Source organism: Atractosteus spatula, chromosome 14 (genome assembly GCF_055471065.1).
Source record: "Atractosteus spatula isolate fAtrSpa1 chromosome 14, fAtrSpa1.hap1, whole genome shotgun sequence".
Lineage (NCBI taxonomy): Eukaryota > Metazoa > Chordata > Actinopteri > Semionotiformes > Lepisosteidae > Atractosteus > Atractosteus spatula.
Genome location: NC_142719.1, coordinates 29,820,138 through 29,846,243, shown reverse-complemented (window position 1 = coordinate 29,846,243; position 26,106 = coordinate 29,820,138). Strand labels below are relative to the sequence as shown.

Genomic DNA, 26,106 nt, shown 5'->3' with positions numbered 1-26,106 from the left:
GAAAAACAGTGTTCTTTAAAAGTATATGTGTATTTTTATTCTTCTCCTTCCCAGTCCTTACTGCTGCTGGCATACCTCATAAGAAACGGGTCAGAGCGAGTCGTGACGAGCGCCAGAGAACACATCTATGATCTGCGGTCGCTGGAAAATTACCATTTTGTAGGTAAGCATTAAAGGAAAGATGGGGGGAGGTGGGTGGGTGGCAACTGGAGAGCAAATTACAGCAGGAGCCCCGGTTGTCAGTCACTCTCGATGCCTTTCGCTGATCAGATCCCCTGCACCAATTAGAATGTGCTCGTTGTCAGCTGTGTGGAGTGTGCGGATTCTAAGAAGGGGGACCCTAGAGTATTAATTAGTGAAGGCAAGAACTCGACTGCTCGGACGTGGAAAATGGGAAAGCACTGGCTCAGTGTGAACGATTGTCTTTATACAGCGCGTATATCTGTTTTTTTTTTATTCCATTTAAAATGAAGTAACCATGAACGGCGTGTCTGGGGTCTCGGGGGGACCCCACTTTCAAAGGTATAACTGTAATTGCACAGGGAGAGGAAGGTCGGGGCGCCTGAACGCCAAGCGATCCAGCACGTGGGTTGAAGCTGATCGGTTACACGTATCTTATCAGCGGCAAAGCGGACCGTGTGGCATGTAGCAAGAGAGATCAGCTCTCTGCGGTTGTAGTAGGCCCTCTCCCCCCTGGAAAGAGAAACAGAAGGTCTTCGGAAACAGAAGACAATCGCTGGGGGAAAAAAAAAAACTGTGGGTCATAGATATTCCTCAAGCTTTGTTTTCGTGTTCCAGAGAGTTGCATTAACTCCCAGCCGTTAGGTCCCGCAAGTACCTGTTGCAAGGCCTTCTCTTAAGTGATCTCGCAGTTTTGACAGAGCGGAAGGAGTAAAAGCCCCTCTGGTCTGGGTATCCCTCGTGCCTTTCCACAGGCCGAGCCAAGGGAACGATCGCTGTGCCCTTAAAAAGGTTTGCTGAAGAGCAAAGTCTGTTTCACCTCCCGCTGTGACATCGGAGCAATGCGATGGTCTCTGGTTTTGATTACAGTGTCGTCCTTAAGATTAATGGGCGAGTTTAAAGCACAGACACAGCGGGGGGTGCTGGCTCCTTGTGATGGTGTGAAAGCAAGCCTGGAACGCACCCTGTAGCGACAGTTTTATGTTCTGTTTCATATCATATGTGTGTGTGGGGGGGGGGAGGGATCTGGACAGTTCTTGGAAAGGGGGACCCAAGAAAAAGCTCACTGATCCAAACTCTTTTTAATTCCGTGATCATATCAGGTTTCTAATGAGAAGCTCTGAATGTTTTCACAGGTGGGGGGGGAGCTTTCGTGCCTTTAATTTCATTTTTTTGCCTCTTTTGTAGACGAGAACGGGAAAGATCAGGGCATCAATGTGCGACAGAAGGTAAAAGAGATGGTGGAGTTTGTTCAGGACGACGACAGGCTCCGGGAAGAGAGGAAGAAAGCAAAGAAGAACAAGGACAAATATATCGGGGTCTCCTCTGACAGTTTGGGCGGGTTTAGATACAGTAAGTAATTAGCGCTTCAGTGAGTGGGAAGGTGGCTACCTGGAAAATCAAGACCCTGGGACTGAACTTCTTAAACCTAAGAAGTGTTTGTTTTTTCAAGCCCCTACACGAAAATCGGGACAGATTTATAAATGGAAGCTCAGGCCGAGACTTTCTGGCCAAACCCTTGCTACACTTGCTAACTCGGCATTGCGTGTTGATTAGAGCTGGCCGAGTGTCCAGACGGCCACGTCCGCTGGCGGGTTGAAGCAGGTGGGATGCGTATTAGATACTCCTGCATTCAAAACCAGGAGGCAGTGGGTGCACACAGAAAAAGAAATACGAAAAAGGGAATTTTGCAGGCTAAGAGAAATGACTTGGATGTATCTCTGCAAAGCAGTGGTGTCTCTTCCTCCTAACACACCAGCAGATCTGATGGCAGCTGGTTCAGATGAGTTCTTGCATATCGCTCCTTAGTCCTTTTGATTTCCCCTTTTTCCCTGCAGATTTCCTTATCCAGATGACTGATCTTTTGATTACAGTTGTCTTGATTTTCTGTGCTAACACTTTTATCTTGTCATGCAACCGCGTCTGCAGGGTTTGAGAAGTTCATGAAATGTGCTTTTTTTCCCCCCCTGCATGTAACAAAACATCTTTTAAATTATGGCCTTTCTGATTGTGCACGTATCTTCTCAAAAAAAGTTGAATGATCCCGAGTTATCTCGCTAAAATGAAGGACTATGAAGAAAATCAGAAACATCGGAAATTGGAATTAACACAAACTCGATTTGTCATTTGTCCTTTAATGTGATTATTAATTTTTTAAAAAAAGCAGCATTACATCAGCCATCAGATGTGCTTTGCTAAAATACTCTGATTGAGTGGTAAAATTCTTCATGGTCTGGCGTGTGCTGCACTTGTTTAATGAATCTTGCTACAGGAAATCCTTTTAAAGGTTTAGTTAGGTTAGCGCTCGGCATAACATAGCAGCACTGTCCTGTAATTGTACTGGGCTTTTGACTTGTTCAGTTTTATTCTGTGCTCTTGGGTCGATCACACGCGTTCCCCAGTGTCACCTATCTGAGTTATTCAGGGACTCGGCTCACTCCTCCTGCCTACAGTCCATTTTCTGACCAGCCATGGTACTGGGCCAGAGCCACAGAGAGCAAAGCGAGCTCCCTGAGAGCGTTTGGCCTTCGGATTTCCTTCTGAAGTGCTCTTTGCAGGTTCCCCTTGGTGAATAAGACAGAACCCGAGTCGCGGCTGCTGTGCTTGAGCTTGCAGGCTAACTTGTGGCTCTCTCAGGTCCTTCACCTGTTGTGCAGAGTCCTCGATCCAGAAGAGCTCGGGGGGCTTTCAGCTGGCTTCAAAACCACTGGGAGTTGAGTTTACAGGACAGTAGAAAGGCTTAAAAAAACAAATTCCACATTTCTGTTTTCTTTTCCGTTCCCTCCCCACCCCCCCAATTGTTTTGTTCTCTGTCCCCATGCAGCGGGAGACCGGTATGACTCCGAGCCCAAGTCAAAGTGGGATGAGGACTGGGACAAAAACAAGGGCGTGTTCCCGTTCAGCGAAAAGCTGGGCGAAATCAGCGACAAGATCGGCAGTACGATCGACGACACCATCAGCAAATTCCGCAAGAAAGACCGGGATGACTCTCCGGAGAGATTCAGGTAAAGAGGGGTTTTGAAGAATAGTTGTTTTAAGCTGTCTCTTGTAGAAATGAATCCAGGAAATTAAGCAATTAAAAGCTAGCACGTAATCAAGATTTAATTTGAGAGGATTTGAAGGAGCTGACCTGGGAGATCTGAAGCAGCCTTGGAGCAAGAGAGCAGGAAACAGATCTCCCAGCTATGAAAACTCCAGAAAAGTAGTACCATGCTGTAAATGTACAACAAGACTGCAGCAATGGATTCCTAATTCCATTAGGGTTTTTCTGTTCCTGGCGAGGTGTACTGAAGTCAGACAGATTAAATTAGACGCCAAGATCAGTTGCTGTTTTGTCGACGAGCTCGGTGTCTGAGCACCTTTTAGTGTCATTACCTGACATCGTCATCCCCACTGGCCTGCGAGCCCTTCAGCTGCAGCTGCAGCGGCTGGGTCTTCCCACCTTTCACGTTGCGCCCCTCCTGCGTGTCCGCTTAACAGTGACAACGAGGACGACAGGGCGTCCCGAAACGGGCGGCCTGGGAAGTCGGAGTTCAAGGACGAGGAGGAAACAGTCACGACCAAGAGCATTCACATCACGCAGGCCATGGAGACCACTACCACCCGGAAACGAGGCGGGGTCCCCTCCAAGACGGTGGACCTGGGGGCGGCCGCGCACTATACGGGGGACAAGCCCAGTCCAGACACGGCGGTGCAGAGCGCTAACAAGGTACAGAGGGAGGCCGGCCACTGCCGCATGAAACGGGGAAACATGGTAGAGCTGGTATTGCTGCAATCCGAGTCTTGTATGAGAACTTTGTCCCTTGTGAGAAAGACTTAATCCACACTTTAATCCCTCTGTACTGGAGCAGCAAAACCCTTTTATACCACATCACTGAATCTTTACAGACCGTATTCAGCTCTGAAAATGCTTCAGTCTCTCGCACACTTTCACCAATGTCGTAAAGTGAGGGAGGTGATCCCAGGAAACAAACCAAGCTTACAGAAAGAGATAATCCTTCAGATAACTTGACGAGTACATTTCTCATTGCCCCAGCCTCACCAGTGCAGTCTCGGTAGACAGCGATCTGACAGCTGTCCTGAAAAGGGTCGTTTATTTATTCATCTCCTTATTTCTAATGGCTGAGACCATTATTGTTCGCTCCTGTCTTCTGTACTTCAGTAATGTTTGCGTGATGGATTGGAAGGCAGTGTAGCAGCGCAGAGCCTGATTACAGTCATCAAGTTCGGAATACGTTTGCCATACTGTACTAATTGGCTCAATAAGAATTATCTTCAGAATCAAGTCAAGAGAATCTGTGTAGTAATTTCTATATAATTAATAGAACAAACAGTTGTGGTGTTGGGGGGTGGGCTGATGGAGAAATACCTGTCTCCTTAATCAGTGGAGTGTGCTGACTAATGCAGACTTAAACGTTAATTCTGCCTGAAAGCCTTACACTGCCATCTTGTGACTGCTGAAAGTTACGGTAACGTTGTGCCTGATTGATATCCGAGGTGTTCTCAGATCTCCCTGTGTTTTTCTTTTCTTGTGTAGTCTCAAGCAGCAGGCTCAGCGGTCACCCAGCCCCCCAGCGCTGGCTTGGTTGACTTCTTAATGGTGGACACGGCTGTGCCATCCAGTCAGCCACATCCCGCAGGTAAAAATCAGCAGGATCTGTCTCTCCCGTCTGGAACTTTTCATGTTTGTCCATGAACCTGCAAACCAGGAGCAAGAAAGCAACAAATCCTGGGCACACTTATAATACAGCACTTTCTTAAAATTGGATAATAAATTTGAAAGAAAAAATGGTGCTGTCATTGCTATCCTGCGTTTATTTTTAGTCTTGAACTGGCTTAATTAAAGAAAAAATAAGACAGTGTAACAGTTTTACCCGGAAGTGTTCAAGCCTAAATATGTATGAGTTTAGGTTTTGTTCTGAAGTTTGGTTAAAATCCCTGATAATCTCTTCCCATGATGCTGGGATTGCTGGTGTTCTGTATTTTTTTTGTTGTTGGGTGCTTGCATATATTTTTTTATTACCCAGGCATCGGAAGAAGAGGCTTCTAGGCAGTAAGGCTAACTGCAGCAGATGGAGCTGAATGTCTTGCAGCAGTAAGACCATTTAGCTGTAGCACCAGATGTTGAAACAATCCCTTGTGGGGCTGGAGTGCTGCACAGATGTGCTGTCCCGCCCTACTGACGTTTTTGCCTCTGCAAGCTAAACAGATGTGTTATGTCTCATCACATCTTTCCTACATACTTTTCACATCTCTTGACTAGCCTTTGTGATAATGGCTCGTCAAGCAGACGACACCCACACTTCAGCTGCCTCTGAGCTTATCAATAATGCTGTATCTCCTTTTTTTATTTTCCTGTGAGCTGCAAGCACATACTGTAGAATTAAGCCTAATATAGAGAGAGATGAAATGATAAACACAGCTATTACCAGATTGTTCCAATTCACACGGGTCTGTTTTTTTTTCCTCCTGTAGGTGGAAACACAGACCTTATCGGAGGGTTCGCTGATTTCTCGTCACGAGCAGCTTCTGCTAGTTTTCCTTCAGGAACCGGTATGTCAAGCATGAGTTGAGACCTGCTTTCCCTTGTCATACTGTGAGTTCTGCAGTTTTAGTACTGTACTGTTTGGTACAGTGTAGTTTTAGTACAACAGGCACCAAAGCTATATTTTTTGTTGTAGACTCCTGTCCTATGAACATGTTTTCTAACATAATCAAACTGAAAAGGAGTTGACCCTCTTGCAAAAGAGGTGTCTGGATTAATAGATAAGGCTTAGATAAGATAATAGCATAAATGCATGGGCTTTCGAAAGGCTGGGTGGTGTTGGTTGAAGGCACAGGAAGTGTCTTGTAATAGCGATTCAGTGCTGAAGATGCTTCACTTGCAGGTCTTGTTCAGTGCAAGATTGTCATTGTGAGTGATGAAGATAAAAACTGCCTGAACGCCTGCCTGTGAGGATGTGGTGACACGGATGTCTGAGAGGTTGCACGGTCCTTGAAAAATGCCCCGCAGTGCTGTTTTACACGCGCGTGAACAAACCCTGTGTTGGCCAGGTCCTGATGCTTCAAGCTTGCGCAAAGGCAGCGCTGATGATCTCTGAGCGAAGATGTCAAGTTGACGCTGGGCTGTTCAGTCTCGTCCTCATTACAGCAGAAATGCACCACTGACACATCATTGACCTTGAGGTTCCACTTTCAGCGAGGAAATGTGGTCGAAGAGGATTTCCAATGAAGCTGTGCGGTGTCCCTATGACCCATTTAAGAGGTGCTTTGGAATTCTGCAGTTGTTTATGTTCAGTTTTACCTGGGCTGTGTGACTGGTTGTACACTCTCCTTACCAGTGTATAAACACAAGCGTGCCAGTTGTTGAATGGAAATGCCATTGACGCCTGCGCTTGCTGGCAGAAATACCAGACTATTTTTGGCGACACAAAATGGTTTCGTCATCCCTGTGCCTTCCAAGAGCCCTGTCTTCCCAACACGGCCCGCAGAAACTCCTGAAAAATGGATGAGGCCGGGGGAGCTGTCCAGATGGAGCCTCTACCTGCCAACGGTAATCGGGATGGACGGCGTCGGCTCCCGTTAGACACGACTCGTCTCCTCCCATCACCCCTTTCACAGCACCGCAGCGGGAAAGGTGACGCCCGAAGAAGAACGCTGTCCGGACCGATGTGCTTGTCCAGCTTCGCAGAACCTCACCGAGCTGCCGTGACCTCTGCCGAGCTGCCTCTTCACAGAACCCCCGGATTCGCTTGGTGGTTTGGTCACGTTCTGTACACCACCGCCAGCTCTGTGTTTTTAGAAAGGACGGGCTGCTGGCTTTCTTCTGTTCCTTCTCTAGATGTGAACGTGCCTCTGGTATGCCCTGCGGTCCTGGTCAGAGTTCAGACTGCAAAGAACCAGCAGGAGATGTCTTTTGTCAGACCAGTTCAGGATTCAGTCCCATCTCCCTGAAGCCTTATTTTCCCAGCATCTGCCTCAGATAAGCCATGCACCTCTTACACTCAGCAGGAGATGATGTACTGAAGCGCTTTCTATTAAAAGCCGTGAAACTGTGGTTTCCCCTACTTGTGATACTGGTGTACAGTGATTTTTATTTTTGAAGTGGATATAAAAATATCAAATATATAGGGAAAAGAGGAACTTTGTTTTTGATTGCATTTATGTAGTGCTTTTCATTCAAAAGCACTTTTGTGTATTGGACGGGGGGGCCCACTTCACTCACCACAGAAGGTGCAGAACCAGCTGGGTGATCATTCCGAGCAAATCAGATGGAGACATGAGAGATTGGTTCACCAATTTAATGAAGGAGGAACTTTTGAGAAGACGGTACAAGCCCAGAGTGGAATTTAGTCAGGGCATGTGGGTTAATACCCCTACTTGTTCAGAAAGTACCATGGGATCTTTAAAGACTTAAGTTGTGAGAATCTTGTCGTTTAGTGGGTCAATCAAAGGACACCGACTACTACAGCACATTTTTCCTGGGTACTATCCTGGTGCTTTGGTCTGGGGGAATTCTGCTTCAGAAGAAACAGTGCCATCTGCTGGCCCTTGGACTCCACCTGCAACAGTAACCTGCTTTTCTTAGAAGTCTCCTGTCCTAATACTGACCAGACCTGGCCATGCTCATGTTCTGAGATCTGATGGATCAGGCTACGAAAAGTGACCTGCGTGCTTAACTGAGTGAAGCATTCATGCTTTTTTGGTTATGGGTGAAAAGACTAAATTTAGTATGTAGTCTAAGCACTAACCTTTTACATTCCTTTGATCAGTCCCTGACGTCACAAGCCTCTAAGAGAATTCCAACCTTGGTGGCCCTTTCCACTCTTTCTCGCTTCTATTGGACACCTTTCCTTTTTGTTTCCAGGCACAGCAACCAGTGGGAATGGCGAGTTCGGGGACTGGAACGCCTTTGCCCCCAGCCAGCCAGTATCTGCCCCCCAGCCTCTGAGCTCCACGGGGGGGGATCTTTTTGCCAGCATGCAGTCCCCACCCACACCGGTGCCCTCCACCCCATCCAATGACCTCTTTGACCTTATGGGCTCCTCTCAAGCCACCATGGCCTCCTCTCAAAGCATGAACTTTGCCATGTCCAGCACGCAGACCATGGGCGCCAGCACAAACCTCCCCATGTCCAGATCACAGGTACGGGCTCCTCTGCCACTGCAGCATGGCCTGACCACTGAGACCGGTTTTACTCTTTATTAACAGTGTCCTGTATTTCCACTTTTCAAATACAGGTTTAAAATGTGTCTTTTGCGCTGGTAAGGAAAATGCTTCAGTTATTTTGTCAGTGCAGTCAGCGCACGAATGCACCAGTACACTTGGTAAGAAAAAATGAAAACAGATGGCCATTTCTTACAAATTGGCAGGGTTTAATATTCTTTAAAGGTTTGTAATGCAGTGCATGTTTTACATGCTGCCCTCTCCACATCTGAAAGCCCTAGCTGGCAGTGCAAATTGAAAGGGAATGAAGGATTTGGGCAGGAAGATGGAGGGTTAATGTGCAGCGAGTCCCGTCATAGTGCCAGATGTTTTCTCCCAGCATTCCTGATGGTCCTCCTCGGGGACACCCGTCAGAGGGAGGGCAGAAGGAAATGGAACAACTCTGAGGAAGAAAAGCATTAAAATGAAACAAAAACCTGGTGCAAAGATGCTGTTTGCATGTAATAAGGTTGACCTAGTTTTAAATTGCAAGTTTTTTTTTATTTTGTTTGTGGCAAAAAGAAAAGTTTTGTCTTCTCTCAATTGATTGGATTTGACAAGGAGTAGAAAGCGAGTCTTAATTTTACCATACAGTGAAAAAAAATGTCGCTGTAGATTTCCGATGCTTTCAGTTTCCTGCAGTCACTCGGCTTTTTCCAGTTATATTTATAATTCCCCTATTGAGAGGTATGCTTCATAACAAAAGATGACTCGGAAACTTTTAAAGAACTAAAACCACAATTCTGTATGCTATAGCACCTGGGGGGGTAATAATCACATTTCAATCTATTGTGCTTTTGAATTTGTTCAGTTCTTCTGATCATTCTCTAGGTGTTAGATGGCATAAAGAAAATATACTGAAAATAGTTTTCACAGATTATTGTATATATTTAAAATTAACTATGAACATAACTTTACTATAAAAGACTAACCATAAAAGGAACCTTACATATACTGTTCGTCCTTCTTTTCCAGGTTAAGACTCAGTTTAGTTTAGGTTTCTTGACTGGTATCAGAATTAATAGAGCCTTTCTCTGGTTAAGTTCCTGATTTTTCTTGTGAGAAGCTTTGAAAGTCCTGATTGCTGACGTCAGGAAAGAATTTCCTCATGCATTCTACATTGACAGGCTGGAAGAATGCAACCTTTTTAGTCTTAGAGCAGAGAACACTAAGAAGTGGACCTGATTCATGTATTTAGAATCCTGAAAGACATTGACAAAGTCAGCAAAGTGGACATGAACCAGGAGACACAGGTGGGAACTGTGGAAATACATTTAGAACCAAGAACAGGAGGTAATTCTTCATGCAGAGGGCATGGAGGATGGAAAAGCATCCACTTTAATAACAGCTGTGTAACCAGCAACTAAACCTACCAAGGATGCAATATGGGCCCTATGCCTTCCTTTCATATGTAACCCCTGCGATAAAACTGCAGTCTAAACTGCAAACCTTTTTATTCCTCTCTTGTCTTGTGAAGCCCTTGCAGAACCTAAGTGGGCCTCTGCAGAAGCCTGGCCCGGTCCCAGTCCAGCAGATGCAGGGGGCTCAGAAGCCAGGAGCCAAGGCCTCCCTGCCTTCCACATGGTCAGACCCCAGCGTCAACATCAGCCTGGACTTCCTGTGTCCGGGCATGCAGCCCCCCAAGCCCTCCCAGCCTTCCCTGAACACCATGATGCAGCAGCAGGGTAAGAGCCCCTGGCCCACTGAGGATAGTTTCTCTAGCCAACCAGGTAGCGTCTCTGGAAACCACGTGGGTCGTATTTCAGTGCAAGATGCCTGGATGCCTTTTCTTGAGACTGCAGCTCCCTTGCACACTAACACAGCAGCACGTCCTCCAGTCGCTTGCACCTTGTGGAAGTGTGATTCAGTAAAACAGCTGCATGGCTGCCTGGTGACGTGCCTTGAGAGCTGCTGGATAGGAACCTGTGTAGGTTAGCAGACCAGTATAGATTATGGATTCACTTCAAATGGTACAGATCTACAGTTTTCACTTTCCCCCTGTAGAGCTACTCCACTGGTCTGCTGGCAGCAGTGGAGTGTTTTTGTTTGTCCTCCTGTTGTAAGTCGGACCCATATGTGTGCGGGGGACACCCCTGGTGTAGGGTGAGCAAGCTGCGCGTGCTGGATTTAAGCCTGCACTCTCGGGACAAGTCGCATGTTCACATCGGCTTTCTAGATGGAATTCAGGCATCTAATGCATTGCATGCAGTTTTCCAACTGCGTCTCTAAACAGAGATGCCAGGCAGTCCCTTGGTGCGCTGTCTTTCGGCCCATCCCACTAAGGGATTTCATCGCAGTGGCAGGAAAGCGAGCCGTGCCTCTCTCTGGGACCTTCTGTGCAAAACAAAGACAGTAAAAGCCATCTGGAATTCTGTATCTGTGTCTCCATGAAATATTCTCTTTCAGTTAATCTGAGGCGATTCTGGGTTATATTTGTGCAGGCACAGGGGATCTTCCTAGTGATTCATTTTCCTGTGTCGAGTTGAGAATTTTTTTTTTGTCTTTCGCGGGGGCAAGGGACTGTAATGTGATTTAGCAGTGCACTCAGTCTCGGTGCATAACTGATTTAGCGTTTTCGAGGCTTTTATTTTAAATTGCCCATAATCGGAGAAACATTATTAGTATGACTGTGATGAGGAGCGGTCTGTGGGTGTTTTTTTTTTTTGCCCTTACTAGTTCAGTGCCCTCTTATTTTTAGCCCTACATCTTGAAATGGGAAATGAACTCAAAACATTTTTTAGCAGTTGTGCAGTCAAAGCACACTTTCCTGAGGTTGTGACAATGGCCCAAACACATAGGAGCTGCAGTTGTTCTTTAATGTGTTTTTTGAATGTCTTTTCTCACAGGTGTACAGCCGCCCATGAACGTGGTCGCCCAGAGCTTTGCGGGCATGAACCTCAATATGCAGCCCTCCGCGATGCCCGTCAGGCCGCCCTCAACCCCTGTGATGCCAGGACCAGGCATGGCTGTGGGAATGCCACCCACCATGGCCACGGGGGCGATGGGCATGGGCCCTGTGGGCGTGGCTCCGGGCCCCGTGGGTACAGTCAATCAGGGAATGATGAATATGAACATGGGAATGCCCCTGGCAGGAATGGGGGTGCCAGGCTCCATGGGAATGGGCATGCCAGCAGTGGGCATGGCAGCTGGCATGACCCCGGCCATGGTGCAGCCCAAGCATGATGCCTTTGCAAATTTTGCCAACTTTGGCAAATGAAAAAAAAAGTCTGCGAAGATGAGCAGTTTTCTGAATATACAGCGATGAAGGATTCTAAGAGCTGCACACAAAGAGTACTTGAAAAATATCAAATGCCGTCACCCGTCTTTTTCTTTTTTGTATATTTAAATTGGTTATAACCAAGGACCCGTTTGGTTTTTTTGAAATATATGGAGGCTAATTTTGTATAGGGGCAAAAATGCGTATATGATCATATACTGGTACATTACTTTACAATGCAGTCTCTGCTAAGTCATCCCATTGGCAGCAAGTAGTTTGATTCATGTGAAAGCCAAGGGGGAAGTCAGCTTTCCTATCCTGACAAAAACACATAGCAGAGGTCCAGGAGAACTGAGAAGTCAAGTAATTCTGATTTTTTTTTCCTTTTATCCTTTTGTTTCCTGTCCCCACCCTCCTTTTTTTAACCTGTGAAATGTCATTCCATGTATAACCTCGCATTGTCCATCGGTCAGACAGTGAATCAAAGAATTATGATGGTCAACTTTGTAAATATTTCTTTGGTTGTGAAAACGAATAAATTATTGCATTGCTGAAGAATTATTGAAAACGTATCAGGATCCAGATGGCAGACTTAACAAACAAAGAAACTTAGTATCTTTAATGATCTTGTCACCAGAGACAGTCTTTTAACATGGGCAAACCTTTTTTCTGCTAGTTTACCATGCTTAATCCTAATGATCTTTGTACTTTATACAGTAATCCTGCATTCTAAAAGTGGGCTGTTAATATGAGAAAAAAATGAATAACTGAGAGGCTGTTTTAACTACAGGGATTCTCTGTGGCCTTTCTGATGGGTTTATTTTTTTAAAGTATGATCAGATTTTTTCATCCAAATAACAAAGAACTGTAGTTTTAGAAGAAGCAGTATCCCCACGCTGGGTTATTGGTCTTTACTTTAATACTGGGGAACTGAGGGCCAGTCAGTTGCCTTTACATTGCCGAAAACAACCTCATCAAGGAAAGGCAACATTCAGTATTTATCACCGGCCATAATTGACATCCACAAAGTATATATGTACAAAAATATTTTTATTCCACACCCCAGATCCTCGTTCAGTTTACTAGGTTACGTTTGGGTGGGTTTTTTTAACATGAATTATGCAAGTCTTTGTAACGGAAGAAGGAAGTGTGTGATTTCTGGCTGTCCGGACAGAGTGAGCCCAGGGGTGGTGGAGGTTGTCAGTAAGGGAGCCGTGCACAAGCACATCTGGACACCCAGGGCACAGGGTGGGGGCACAGGAAGCTTAGCTGTGTGACACAGACCTGTCGGGCCATGGGCTGTGTGAAATCAGACCTACACTGATGGGCAGAGAAGGTTGCACGTTGTTTGGTTTTTGTTCAGAGTGTATAAAAGCTTGTGTGTCGTGTGAGCAGAGGCATTTTCAAACGCTGTTGTGTACATGGCCACAGACAGACCAGCCTTCCGTCAGTTTCCAAGGCATTATACATTAATAAATGACCAAATGTTTATTTTTTTTAATATGATTATTCAAGAGGGGCTAGTTATTTTTTTAAAATATTTTCAATCACGATAGTTCTGTAACGTTTAAAATCTGTGGTGTGTGCTTTTAGGGGTGGGAGCGTTACTAAAAAAAAAAACACTATTAGTTATGCAAATGTAAAAGGAAACGAGAGCCTCCTCTTTCTTAAACAATGGAAATTTCTTTTCAATCCATTACAAGTCTGTTTTGATTGTAATCATAATGATCTTTTATGTATAACATTAAACAGTTAATTAAAACATGTTTGCAAGCTCATTATTTGAGTTGTATTAGTCCTGAATAGTGGGTCTGCTTTCTATTGTGGCTCATGAAAGAGGAACGTGCGAGTTTTAATGGGAGCTGTCGAGTCACAGACTGCTGTCCCTTGCTTCTCAGAACTCTGTTAATTGAAAACTGTGACACGAACAATGACATGACCAAGTACAACTTTCCCTGTTTTCATCCCTGGCTCTACTGTTTCTAATTAGATCCAAATTAAGGCAATATTAGTTTACAGGGAGGGGACAGTGGGTTGTGGGATGAAGGCTTTTCATTTGTTAAGCCAGGGATGAAAGGCAGTGTAATTAATGCTCCTACGGTTTTTGATCTTTCAAGAATAGGGCGCATTTAATTTCTTATCAAAAGCCTTTCCTCCTCCAGATACTGAACATTAATCCGGCCCGGATACACTGCCCTTCTGGCCTCCTTGTACTTACTCCCCCCACCACCAGCACACTCCAGCTGAGAAGTGGGAGTTGGTGCTTTCTGGGGAACTAAACCATTTTCGACAACCTTTGCCGTCTTGATCTGGAAATCTCTGCGTGCTCAGTTCCGGGTTTCTTCCTGTGTTACATTCACGTGTTTCAGAATGAGACGACTGTGGTTAAAGTATCAGTAATATTTAAATAAAAAGAATTTGCCAAGCTGTTGGTACACTTTTGTTTGATCAAGTGACGGTTGGTGACCTTCCGCCAGCAGCGTTTGCAGGAAAGCCAGGCTGGGAAGCTGAATTTGGGATGCCCTGTGGGAGTGAGAAACAAGCCAGCGACTGCAGGAGTCCTAAACCCTGGCTATAAAGGTTCTGCCCATTTCCTGATCCAAACCAAGGGTCCCTACGAGGTGGTGGACTGCTAATAATTCACATTTTGTTTTACTGAGTGCCAGTACACTTTGTAAGTGTCTATTGGTTTGGGACTGAGTAAACCAGAGCTCATTAAAAAGGGTTTTGCTCTGTTTTGTTGGGCTTTTTTTTGTCTCAGTTACTGTATTGATGCCAGTCTCTCAGGTTTTTCCGTGTCATCTGTTACTTTTCTGGAAGATCAGACAGCATTGGTCAAATTGCAGTGCTCCGGCTGTGCCCTCTTCATCCACCGGTGAAGTGCAGCCCCACCTGGGTGACGTGAGCCGCTTGATCAGGTGCAGAAGTGAGAAATTACTTCACCAGCTGAATTAAAGGGGGAACTTGTGGATAGACCAGTCTGGGCAAGCCAAAAGAGTAAATTTTGGCAGGAAACCGGGGGGTAACACCCCTTCTCTTGCAAGCAATGGGATATTCAATTGAGCTATTCAGGAATTCAGCTGAATTGTCTCATTCTGAACGATGGTACCTTCTGTAGCACAGTGTCCCTGCTTACGTACTGGGATGTTGGTTTGGAGATCTGGTCCAGTTAGGGGAAGAGCTCCACCTACTGGTCCACCAACCCCACTTGCCTAGTTTTCCTTGGTGACCTTCCACCCTAGTTTTGACCAGACCCCGCTGTGCTTATTTTGAGATCAACCAAGAAGGTGGGTAAAACTGTGGGTTATTTATGTATATTGTATAATTCCTCTGATTGGCATCATCATGCAGTTGGTGTGGGCACATCACAGCATGATTATCCCACTCTGTGATTTCTGTGCCACACTGCTATGATATGGAAATATGATTTGTGAAGACGTGGAATTGAGTCATTTTTTCACAAATGCTGCTGAATGCTTCTCTTTGTGTGATGTTGTGCTGGTCCTCTCTTTCGGAATGCATTTGGGGGGGGGGGTCTGCAGGCCTTGTCTTGGAGGTGCCAGTGTGTCTGAGGGTCTTCTACATCCCTCATGGCAACGGCATCTAAAGAGCACTTGTTCAGTGGGTCCAGTGAAGTTAATTCCGACTGAGCCCATGTTGGGTCATCGAAAGCCGGGTAGCAATGAAAGTCTGCAGACATACTAAGACCCCAGGGATTGGGAGTGGAGACCCCCTGCGATAGGTGAAATCTGTCTGAGGCTCCAAAGGGGTTCCATTTGGCAAGAGTTTGGATTTTTAAATAAAGTGGAAGCCGTCTGTTCCTGGCTTGGCTTCAGGGGCTGAGGAAATATGGCAGGGACAATGCAATCTAATATTTGCACAGGCATATTGTGTTTCTAACTGCTGCTGTGATGCTCATTAATATATTGATTGCAGAGCCCTTCCACCGAATCTCACTGATGTTCTTTGGGAGAGAGAGATGGGGAGGGGGGGGGTTGCGTAGCCTCATTTAGCAGTTAAAGATCTTTATTCTTGGGGCTGGGCTGCCGATAAGACAGAGCTGTCTTGACTGCTGACATCTGCAAACCTGTGCCAGCTGGTCAGCTAATGAATATGCATCTGCTTAAGAGACTGCAGTTCATTAATAATCCAGTAGGCCTAGCGATGGCCTGTCAGCTTTTACACAGATCCAGGGCAATGTGCTGTGAAGTGTCACTGTCACATGCAATTCAGGCTCTAGAATAGATCAACAGTTGACAATTCGTATTAAGTGCTCTTTTTTTTTATTTCCTCTGCCTGGCTTTTATTTAGAGCAGAGAGCTTGGGGCAGAGGAGCAGGCAGGTCTGCCCATGCCCTGCTCTGTCGTTAGCGTCTGTGGGAACAAGGAGTTGGGATGCTTGGCCTGCCCTTCGCTGGATCAGTCACTTATTTTCTAGAAAGGGATATTTGATCAGTAGCAAAGCAAACTTGAGTCTTGTCCAGAGAGAAGGCGAGCAGGGCGAAGCTGTAGCCTCGGCCACTCTGCTGTGGCGCTGATGCGGTCTGCAACGGGTTTATTTTCGTTGTGCTCTTCAAGGTCATCACGTCTTGGAGGCAGTGGAAGCAAAGTGTCTTCCCCGCCTCATTCTTAAGGCTGTGGCATTGGTTTCTCACACCATCAGTGCTGCCGGCCTGCACACTGGGACCTCGGAGTGTTTGCGCTGGTTTAGGAAACTGGCTTTTTGTTTTGAGAAGTGGAGCCAGTAACCCCCAGTATCAGTCAGATCCCTGCGACAGGTGAACAGTCTGCCTCCACTTCTAGACCAGAAACCACATAGCAGCACAATGCTGGTGAATGTCCAGATTATTTCAGTACGGTTGGTGCTTTCTAATATTTTGACTGGTGACTCCACCTACCTCCACCCAATAACTTGTTGCAAACAGCTAAAATAGCTTGATCAGGACAAAGCACGTGTAGCTCAAAGGCTGGGCCGCAATAATTCCATTCTGAACTGTTTGCAGCCCGGTCCCACTCCAGTCTCCTTGCCGAGAGCAGGGGTACAGCACATCCCGCCAGTCTTCAGACGCGTGGGCATCTGGGGCTAGTTGTGTTCACTTTGACGGGCAACTCCTAATATTTTGGCCAGTGCATCAGTTTTACTGCAGACGAGAGCAGCTGGGAACTTCTTTAGTTGGAGAAATGTGAAAGAAGACATTACCAGGGGATAAGTCTGAACCTCTTCTCTCACCCTACTGCTTGTACACCAGCAGGGGCCTTTAGTGTAGCGCTGGATAGGACTAGTCCTGGTGGACAGGTTTCCCCAGGTCAAAATAGAAGCCAGAAAAACGCTTGTTGAACAATGTTTTTCTTTTTCCCGGTTTCACTGAGCAATGCTTGAGTTGGGGAAAAGAGCACTACTGCTGGAGGGGCAGCACTGGGATTTTCACTTCCTCTGTGAAACTGGCGCCCCCGAGCTCCACAGGGCCTCCGTCATGAACTAAGCTGTTGCGATGCTCGTGCCTGAGAAACACGGGCTTCCTTTGCCCCCCTCCCTCGTGGCTGCTGCACTGTGGAAGCTGTCGCCCCTGGAGTCTCTGTTAAACAGTTACATCGGGCCGGGACTGGGTAGGCTCTAGGAACATGTCATCAGAATGTGTGACCATTGTCCTTTGTGGTGCCGGGATAAAGTGTGTACTGCTGTTTTAGCAAGAAGTGGAAGAAACTCTGGGGCTTTAGATTTTATTTCTACAAGATCTGAACAGCCCGGAGTGCTGCTTCTACAGTGTAATGGAGACATCAGGCCTCTTGTGGTGTTTTGTGTAGTGAACAGGGCATTTTAGACAGATTCCTGGAAGCCAGCAACCCCCGTTCTCCGCTGTGAATCTGCTCAGTGTTGCCGCTCATTTTAATGTGAAGTTCCCCTGTCAGATCCTCGTGCACGGACCCTGACAGAGCAGGAGGGGAGAGAAGGAGCTGGTTTCAGCCCCGGCTGCCTCTGCACTGTCCTGAAACAGGTTTAAAGTCCCTGACGGTCCTCCCATGAGGACAGGACCTCAGCCCAGTCTGGGATCTGGGACACACAGCATTCCCCAGCGCTCTCTCCCTGATGAGCACGTTCATTACATGTGGAACTTTAATTCCTAATTGACCCCACCCAGGCACAAGCGAGCTTTAACCCTTTAAGCCTTCCGAAATGCAAACGTGCCAGTCCTTGTAACCCCAATTCCAGAGGTCTTGCTGTAGGTCCTAAAAATGGGCATGGGTGTCACCTGGTTACAAATCAATGTCTTCACCTCCGGACTTGACCCAGGAAGTTACCAAAGAGATTCAATATTAAAGCAACATGGAGACTGCTTCAACATTAAGAGCTTTGCGAAGGTTATTAATCATACATCATTTTTTTTCTCTTTGTTTAATTTGCATGGCTACAGAATAACTAATGGTCCCATGTGTATACTGTGTGCGTAAAGCACTTGGCCATCATTCACTTTCCTGTTTCGGGGGAAAAAAATAAATAAAGCTGCAGCGTTCCTGTGACAGCGATCGCTTCAAGGAATTGTTTCCATTTATACCTCAGGGTGGGCCCTTTTCACTTCCGACATGTTTGTTCCCTCAAACAGCCCACGCGCTTGTGGAAACGCCAGATCGACGCGTACGAGAGGATAGAGCAGGGAGCTGCCTCAGCCTGTCAGTCTGTGGGGCCTCCCTCAGGGGGTGAAGAGGAGAGGCAGAGGGGAGGAAGACGGGGCAGGGCGCAGGAGACGGGTGTGATGAAGGCAGGGTAGACGCGCTCAAAGAGGGAAGAGTGAAAAGATGCCAATTTGAGGCTCTCAAATGAGATCAGTGCTAGGGGATGATGGTGTCTGATGTTCCTCCTGTCTAGGAGACTTGGGGCACAGGGAGGCCAGGGTTGACATGACTTGGGGGCGAGGGGGGGGTCTGCGGTTAGCCTGGAGACGACCGAAACTGTGGGCCGGCGTCCTTGCTGTGAGGGGCTGGAGTGGCAGGACACATGGGCCGGCCTCTGGGGGATGCGGGTGCTGCAGTGACCAGCAGGACCATGTGTCTCCACGTGTGGAGCTGCTGGACCTGCAGTGATTCACGCTACACCCTGGTGTCAGGGGCGTCCATAATCACCCTGCAACTCTCAGCTGGCAGCCCACTGAAGCTCAGCAGGTGTGAGCTTGGTCAGTACCTGGATGGGAGACCTACTGGGAAAAACAAAGGCTGCTGCTGGAAGAGGTGTCAGTGGGACCAGTTGTAGGCGCTCACCCTGTGGTCCTTGTGGGTCCCTAATGCCCCAGTATAGTGATGGGGACACTGTACTTTAAAAAGGTGCCGTCCTTCACATGAGATGTAAAACTGAGGTCCTGACGTTTGTGGTTGTTAAAAATCCCAGGATGTTTCTCCAAAAGAGTAGGGGTGTAACCCTGGTGTCCCGGCCAAATTTCCCATTGGCGTTTACCAGTCATGGCCTCCTAATAATCCCCATCTCTGAACTGGCTTCATCACTCTGTTCTCCTCAGTGTGTGGAGAGCATACTGGAGCACTCTGGCTGCTGTCACATCATCCAGGTGGGGCTACACACTGGTGGAGAGGAGTCCCCATTACCTGTAAAGTGCTTTGAGCGCAGTGTCCAGAAAAGCGCTTTATGCATGTAAGCAATTATTATTATTACAAGAGGGCTGTGTCACAGAAGAGGTCGATCGGCTGAGCTGGAAAAAAATAGCTCCAGTTTGTGGTGGGCTGTGTTGAAAAATGAAGAGTGTGTACTTAAGTGTGGGTATTCCTTCTAATCAGAGGGCCCATGGACTCAGATCTCAGGTAGAGAAAGGTACTGTATGTAGTGCTGCCCAGATCTGCACGTACAAAAGAGGAAATTAATAACCTTTGCTCCGGATTACAGTGTCAGCCAAATATGTATTAAACAGCACATACAGTATTCTTTATTAATGTGTGTGTGTGTGCATGTTTATTTCTGCAAAGGCTTCCTGAAGTTTGAAAGCTTTTAAATGCTGTGGGATCGCTCAAGCTCTCGAGTCCTGTGTTTAGGGGGCGATGCATGCATTAAAGATGTAATCATGATCAGAATGTCAGAAACCATAAGCACAGCCAAACACCATTTACAGCTTCAAACCTGAGAGCTCAATAATTCATATACCATTTATGAAGCCCTCAGAGAGGGCCATGTCATTTATAAAAAAGGGAAGAAAAGACAAACAAATGGAGTTTTTTTTTTTTAAACTCAAAACCACTGCCCCCTCCGCTTCCTTTCTGTTCAAGGAGTGATTTCCCACACTGGGACTTTCAACTTGTCAAGTTGGATTGCGGCTTGTATAGAAAAAAAACAAGGAAGAAAAAAGCTGTAGATGGAGAAGTTTGTCTGACTTCTTTAATTCATGTACGAATCCTCTGCCCTCCCAGACTCAGGCTCTTCAAGGTCGATTCCCAGTCAGCGTTTATTCCGATCAGGACTGCTGTTCAATAATGCTTTTTGTCTCAGGTGGACTTTCGGTTTTCTTAACTGAACTCATAACTTGATTTGACCTACTTGTTTTCTGCTCCTAACAAGCAGTGTTTAAGCTGCTCAAGATGATGAACGGGTCAATTTAAATCTCTGATGGTTCCAAAACTAGAAACAATTCCAAAAGGTCTAATTAGTGATTAGTTAAATCTTGGCCTTAATTAGATCATTTTTAAAGCTCCACTGGAGCAGAAGCTAGCAGACGCTGAGGCCATTGGACCCCTGAACGGGGAAGCCCTGAATTTATTGACAAGGATTAATACCAAAAATGAAGTTTTTAACTAACTTCAGGACTCCCCAGTGCATTCCTTGGGGGTAACGGTCCATCAGGTTTTGTAGAACAGGAGGCACTTCTGCAAAAAGGGTGGGGGGGGTGTGGCACAAGCTGTCCAGCCACGTTGTTGAAGCCGATAACCTGGCTTATTTTTAAAAACAGAAGGATAAGATTTTTCAATCAGGACAGGAGATACGTCTTTACACAAAGGGTGGTGGGGGTGTGGAACAAGCTGCCTAGCCATGTTTTAAAAGCCAAAACCCTGGCTTCTTTCAAGAAACAGTTGGATAAGATCCTTGGATCAATTACCAGAGAGGCCAAAAGATCTCCTCTTAGAAATCCTAATTTCTGTTGTTAAATCCAGGGGAATCGACATTATGCACTGAACACATCGAGATCTGAAAAAAAAAACAATCTAAAGAATTCAATGTACTCAATTGAAAAAGAGAGATGTGGGCTGTGCAATTCAGTTCCTTCTCTCGATCGCTGGAGATGTTTCACCCCCACCCTGCAAAAGTAACAAAAACCCGTTCGGATCGTGTCGGATTTGCAGAACAGAGGCTGCGGCTGGAGCCCCTGGGCTCTTCCTCTTGCTTTATTTCCTGCTGGACGCTGGCAGCCCAGGGGACGCAGGTGGGCCCCCACCGCACAGCGAGGGAAAGAGGCAGGGGGCCCGCTCGGACGCGCAAGACCTGGGGCGACAGTGCTGCGCCCCCGGGCAGAAGCCAAGGCTGCTCTGGCAGGTCACACCGTGCCCCCGGAGGGGGAGAGGAACGCCATCTGGCAGGACAGAGGCCTCCCTCTGGCACACTCTCCTGCCGCCAGGCCGGACGAGAGACGACAGGGGGCCCGGCGGCAATCTTCCACAGGTACCGCCCCCCCCCCTCAGAGCTCTCACAGGGCCTCTCATTCTCCTGGCTTATCTCTAGAATCGCAAAGGGGACCTCGAGTTCAATTTGGTCACTTTTTAAGTGTTGACGTACGTCTTCAGGTTCCATGGCTGCCCAAGGCGGAGCTGACGTGACCTCCAGAAATCATCTGGTGGAGATCAGCCGGGCTCACTCACTCCTGAGGCACACCAACGCCCCTCCACTGGCCGGAGGTTTTAGTTTCATGGGCAGTGAAATGAATCTTGGAACTTGCTCGGCTTCTTCGGAGACGTGCAGTACGTCAAAACAAGCTCCAATCCTGACCTGGGGCGGGATCACTCCTGTTCTGTGCGTGGTAGTTTTCGATTAGCTACTGGCGAGGGCCTGAATGAGACAGCTCATTTGACCTCTTGTTTAATTAATGAGCTCAATTAAGTTATTAAGAACAGAAGGAGGAACGAAAACCTGAGAACCGTTAGGCTCTCTGAGGACTAGGGATGCTCATCCTGAAACTAACCTCACCAGTTTTATCACACTGAATAAACTACTTACGGTATACGCGCATAGCTGACATAATACAGCGAATTTTGAAAAAAAAAGACTCTTTTTTTGGCTTGAAGCAAGCTAGCACTCTTAAAAAAGGGATTTGTGTAGAAAATAGAAAAATCAGTACCTCGCTCCCTCTGCTGGCTGACAGCACTAACTGCAGGGAGCTCAGCAGGGGGCGTGAAAAAGCTTCTTTATTAAAAAGCTAATGCGGCTGGAACAGACTAGAAAAACTAATTCGGGTCAAATCTCCCCACCCTGGGTAAATGATAATTACATGGGAATCACCACTAAAGCATTTATGAGACAATAATCTACTGGCTTGGTCTCATTCAAATAATTCTTAGATATTTATCTAATTTTCACCATTTTATTTAACCCTTATATACCAATATACCTTCATAACCGGCAGCATTAAGGGTAGAAAGACACATTTTATTATAATACTCCAGGTTTCTTCAAAAAATCTGTAAATATCTTCACACGCCTCATTTTTTTTATCACTTTGCTTTGTTGCTGCATATCATTTTATTTTCTTCAATTTCTCATTACCGTGTGGTGCCACTTCAGGCAACGCGTTAACGTTCTTTTCTCCCCCGTGAGAAAGACAGAAACGGAACTCCAAAGCAATGCAGCACGGAGGCGCGTTTCGCCCCCCGGCCCCTGTGCGTGGACCAGGTCGATGTGTGAGAGAAGGGCGTCCGGGCCGCCTTCTCCAGCGCTGGCCCGCTGCGCCGCTCTGCTCCGCCCCTGTCCAGGAGCGACGTGAAGGAGAACAGTACCGCTCCCGACGCCGGAGGCTAGCTGTTCGGCCAGCGCCGCTGAAAACACGGGATGCCGTAATCAGCTTATAAATCCGTTTAAATGTAGGCGTTAAACGTCATAAAACTACATTTGATTCGATTTTCCGGTGACTTGACGTTCTCTTTATCGCTACTGTTCTAAATTGACTAGCAGTATATTTTCTCCCCGGATGAAGAGCTGGTTGACGTGCCTTCTGTGCACATGCTGGTAGTCCACTCTGGGCTTGGGGTGTCTTCCCCCGCCCTGTGTCCCGCTCTCTGGTTCAGTCCGCGGACAGTGACCCGGAGCCGTGTCCTGCGCTCCTCCCGGGCCCGGCCCCTCCCTCTCCTTGCCGGGGTCGCCACACGCCTTCTTCCTCGGCGACCTGCGCAGCTGGCGGCCCGCCGTGTGCTCCCCAGCCGGCGGGGGCTCGCCGGCGGTCCTGGTCTCCTGCGTCCTCGGCGGGTCCCCTCCGCGCTTTTCTTCCGGCGTCCCGAAATCCGGGGATTCCTGCAGCTTCAGCCTGTCGAACAGCTGCAGCACACGGACATGGGCGACATGATCAAATACCGCTAAGCAAAGCCGTCTCCTGCTGGCGCTACCCCCCTGAACCATGCAAGCAAGAGGAGAGAGAGCTCCCTGTCAATAAATCTCACAGGAAACTGGTGAGACTCCCACTGCGCAGCAGTTAGATCCACTTGGTTAACACTGCATTCAATCTGGACCTGGGGTGCTATCTGTGTGGAGTTTGCATGTTTTCGCCATGTCAAACAGCTGGAGGAGATGGAAATGGGCGACATGATCATTTGATTTCATTGTATTGATGTGCATTTGATAAACTTTAAACTTGAACTTGATAAAATATCGCAAAGCCTTCTCAGGCTGCCGCTACATCCTGAACTGTGCAAGCAAGAGGAGAGAGGGCTCCCTGTCATTAAATCTCAAAGGAAACTGGTGAGACTCCCACTGCAAAGCAGTTAGATCCACTCCTGGATTCGACTGTGCACTGCTGGATACCACAGCCTGAATATCTCAAGCTTGCTATATTACTTACAACTGCATAGGTAAATGTACAAGTTTTCAAGAATACAGCTGTTGAGGGGGCTCAGACAGTAAGGGCACGAGGCAGACTGGCTGGGATTGGGATACCTCCTGGGGCAAAGCAGGCAAGTAGTGCTGTTGGAGAGGGAAGTGCCTCTCCTCCAATCAAAGCTGATCATGCAGTCTGGGGGCGGTGCTGCAGGTGACGTATTAAAAGACGATTGGCTCAGAAGTGAGTGGGCCAGAGGAGTCTGCCCGCACTTCCTCTTTCTCCCCTGTGTGCAGTTACAGGGTTCGTAGCTGTGGGTCATATGAACACACACACACACGAGTGGCAACTCTAAGTTGGGTGGGTAGAAAAAAAATAATATGCAATTCTAAATTCTAAAAAAAAGACTACCAGCTTTGAAGGGTAGCATGGTGGCACAGTGGTTAACACTGCTGCTATCTGCTACCTGGGGTGCTATCTGTGTGGAGTTTGCATGTTCTCATAACGATTGCATACGTTTCTTTATGATGTTCTGTTTTCCTCCCACAGTACAAAGACGTACTGGTAGGTTAACTGGCTTCTAGGAAAACTGGCCCACATGTTTGTGTCTGTATGTGCCCTGTGAAGGACTGGCGTCCCATCCAGGGTGCACCCTGCCTGGCACCCGTTGCATGCTGGGATAGGCTCCGGCTACCCTGCAACCCTGAATTGAATAAAAGGTTTAGAAAAGGGATGGATGGGAGCAGGCTTGTTTGCCTGGACGCCACGGTTGGCCGTACCCACCCTGGTGACAGTCAGAGCACGCTCGTGGTGAAAGGCCTCCCCCAGCAGGGGCTTCCTGTAGGTCTCGTCAACGTCCACCAGAGCCTGAAACAGCAGAGGGGAGGGTCAGGCCGGTCACAGACAGCTCCACAGCTCGCCAAAGCACACATTCCAACGGGCCAGCAAACAGCAGCTAAAATCCAGACATCATGCTCACAAAGAAGCACGCTGGGTGTCCTCTCTCGCACTGTGACCGTGCCTGGAGGAGAAACGCACACTGCGCGGACTCTGCGTTTCTTAATTTCGTCCTCAACCTTTTGGCTTTTGGTTGATGCGCCAAAAATGTTGTTAAAAGTGCAAAACAAGGGGAACGACTATCAGGACGAACACAAGACTGAGAAGAGCCTTTTAACCAAGGATGGCAGAAGGACAAGAAAACTACAGCACATGACTGAACAAGGCACAGTGTTTTTCTTTGAAATACTGTATACTGGAATGTTCCAGTCTAAGCCTTTTCACCAGAGCAGCTGCCAGCCAGTTTACTTCTTTGAAGAGGCAACCTGCTACTGCTATACAAGACCTCGGAGCCAGGAACCTAAAGACACAGGCAAAATTTCCTGTATAGCACTCTGACAATGGGAAGGGAGGTACCATGTTCCAGAACTTGTCAAAGGCCACCAGGAACCCACTGCAGACTCCTCTCAGCCCTTTGAAAGTGCGGATGTGAACTTTGACCCGGATCTTCTCCTGGACACAGCGGTACAGCTCTCCCAGGGGGCTCCCAGCGTGAACTGACGAGGCAAACAGGGCATAGCAGTGAGATGCCAGCTTATTTACCACAAGGCAAGGCACACTGTAATACCGTATCTGATAATACATTAAGCCAAGCACAGCTGTATCATCTGAGAATTTGAAAATGAAGTTGCTTTGACTACCGCTTGCACAATCGTTTGGGCAAAGTTTCATCATTTGCATTAAACATACAACGATTTTTACGTGACGGGTGTAAGTAGAGTTAAGTGTGTGCGGACTGTACAGGCGTTACAGTTTTTGCTCACCGGCCATTCTGGTCAGAACATTTTTGGGAGCCCTAGTTTTTCTTGGCGGTCTCTGGCGGCCCCCAGCTCCCTCCTCCGTCGGCGCATTCACCATCAACTTTTTTAGCCTCTCGATCCTCTCTGGGTCCGGGACGCCTTTCTTGGCTTTCTTGTTTTTTTTCGCCACGTTCTGCGGCTTCGCTCTGCCGCTGCCCCCTCTGAGAAAACTTTCATACTGAGCGATGTTGTTGAAGCACCTCACATTGGGGTACGGCAGCGAGATTTCGGGACAGTAAAGCGCCAACAACGGATCAAACTTATCCGAGCTGACGTCCAGCTTAACTTTCTGGTCATCTTCGGGCTCTTCGCCCTGCTCCTCGTCTGGGTCCTGAAGCGAACTGGGGTTCATAATATCACCGCGCTTTTCGGTGGCAGAGCATCTATCCGTCACTTTTCGTTCACTCTCCTCCATGTTTGAAAGACCCGGAGCTGTGCGTCATGGGATATGTAGTCCAAGGAGTTTATAGAACTGCTTCCTCATTGCCGCTAGAGGGAGTATCAGCACACAAGTTGCCGTTTTTTTGCTACAACAGTTTTTGTGTTCATTATGCGATTTATGTTTTCGTTTATATTTATTAATAACCACCGACACAAATGCGTTCATTTCAAGTTGTTGCGACCTTTTTCTGGAAATTGCA

General features: G+C 47.3%; 2 protein-coding genes across 2 annotated transcripts in view; one reads left to right on the top strand and one right to left on the bottom strand.

Annotated features, from left to right (window-relative positions):
- The window catches only part of clint1a (clathrin interactor 1a), a 35,236-nt gene extending 21,872 nt beyond the window's left edge, over positions 1–13,364 (top strand). Inside the window, exons 4-12 of the mRNA XM_088932032.1 lie at positions 55–163; positions 1,369–1,533; positions 3,005–3,185; positions 3,661–3,889; positions 4,718–4,820; positions 5,656–5,733; positions 8,048–8,325; positions 9,863–10,070; positions 11,232–13,364. Coding sequence (XP_088788158.1) covers positions 55–163; positions 1,369–1,533; positions 3,005–3,185; positions 3,661–3,889; positions 4,718–4,820; positions 5,656–5,733; positions 8,048–8,325; positions 9,863–10,070; positions 11,232–11,602 — 1,722 coding nt within the window. The 3' untranslated portion in view covers positions 11,603–13,364. The remainder of the gene's footprint in view (positions 1–54; positions 164–1,368; positions 1,534–3,004; positions 3,186–3,660; positions 3,890–4,717; positions 4,821–5,655; positions 5,734–8,047; positions 8,326–9,862; positions 10,071–11,231) is intronic.
- An 8,846-nt stretch (positions 13,365–22,210) lies between these two features.
- On the bottom strand, positions 22,211–25,887 carry lsm11 (LSM11, U7 small nuclear RNA associated). The gene is made up of 4 exons (XM_088932514.1): positions 25,430–25,887; positions 25,023–25,162; positions 24,393–24,476; positions 22,211–23,113 (listed from the first exon to the last, which is right to left on the bottom strand). The coding sequence occupies exons 1-4, from the start codon at positions 25,878–25,880 to the stop codon at positions 22,730–22,732; spliced, it is 1,059 nt and encodes a 352-aa protein (XP_088788640.1). The 5' UTR covers positions 25,881–25,887; the 3' UTR covers positions 22,211–22,729.
- Between the last annotated feature and the right edge of the window lie 219 nt (positions 25,888–26,106).

Excerpts from the sequence above, each read along its gene's own strand:
- lsm11 (XM_088932514.1), bottom strand. The coding sequence starts at position 25,880 with ATGGAGGAGAGTGAACGAAAAGTGACGGATAGATGCTCTGCCACCGAA. Across the intron at positions 25,163-25,429 it reads TGTTCTGACCAGAATGGCCG|TTCACGCTGGGAGCCCCCTG; the intron begins GTGAGCAAAAAC and ends TTGCCTCGTCAG. Across the intron at positions 24,477-25,022 it reads TTGACAAGTTCTGGAACATG|GCTCTGGTGGACGTTGACGA; the intron begins GTACCTCCCTTC and ends CTGCTGTTTCAG.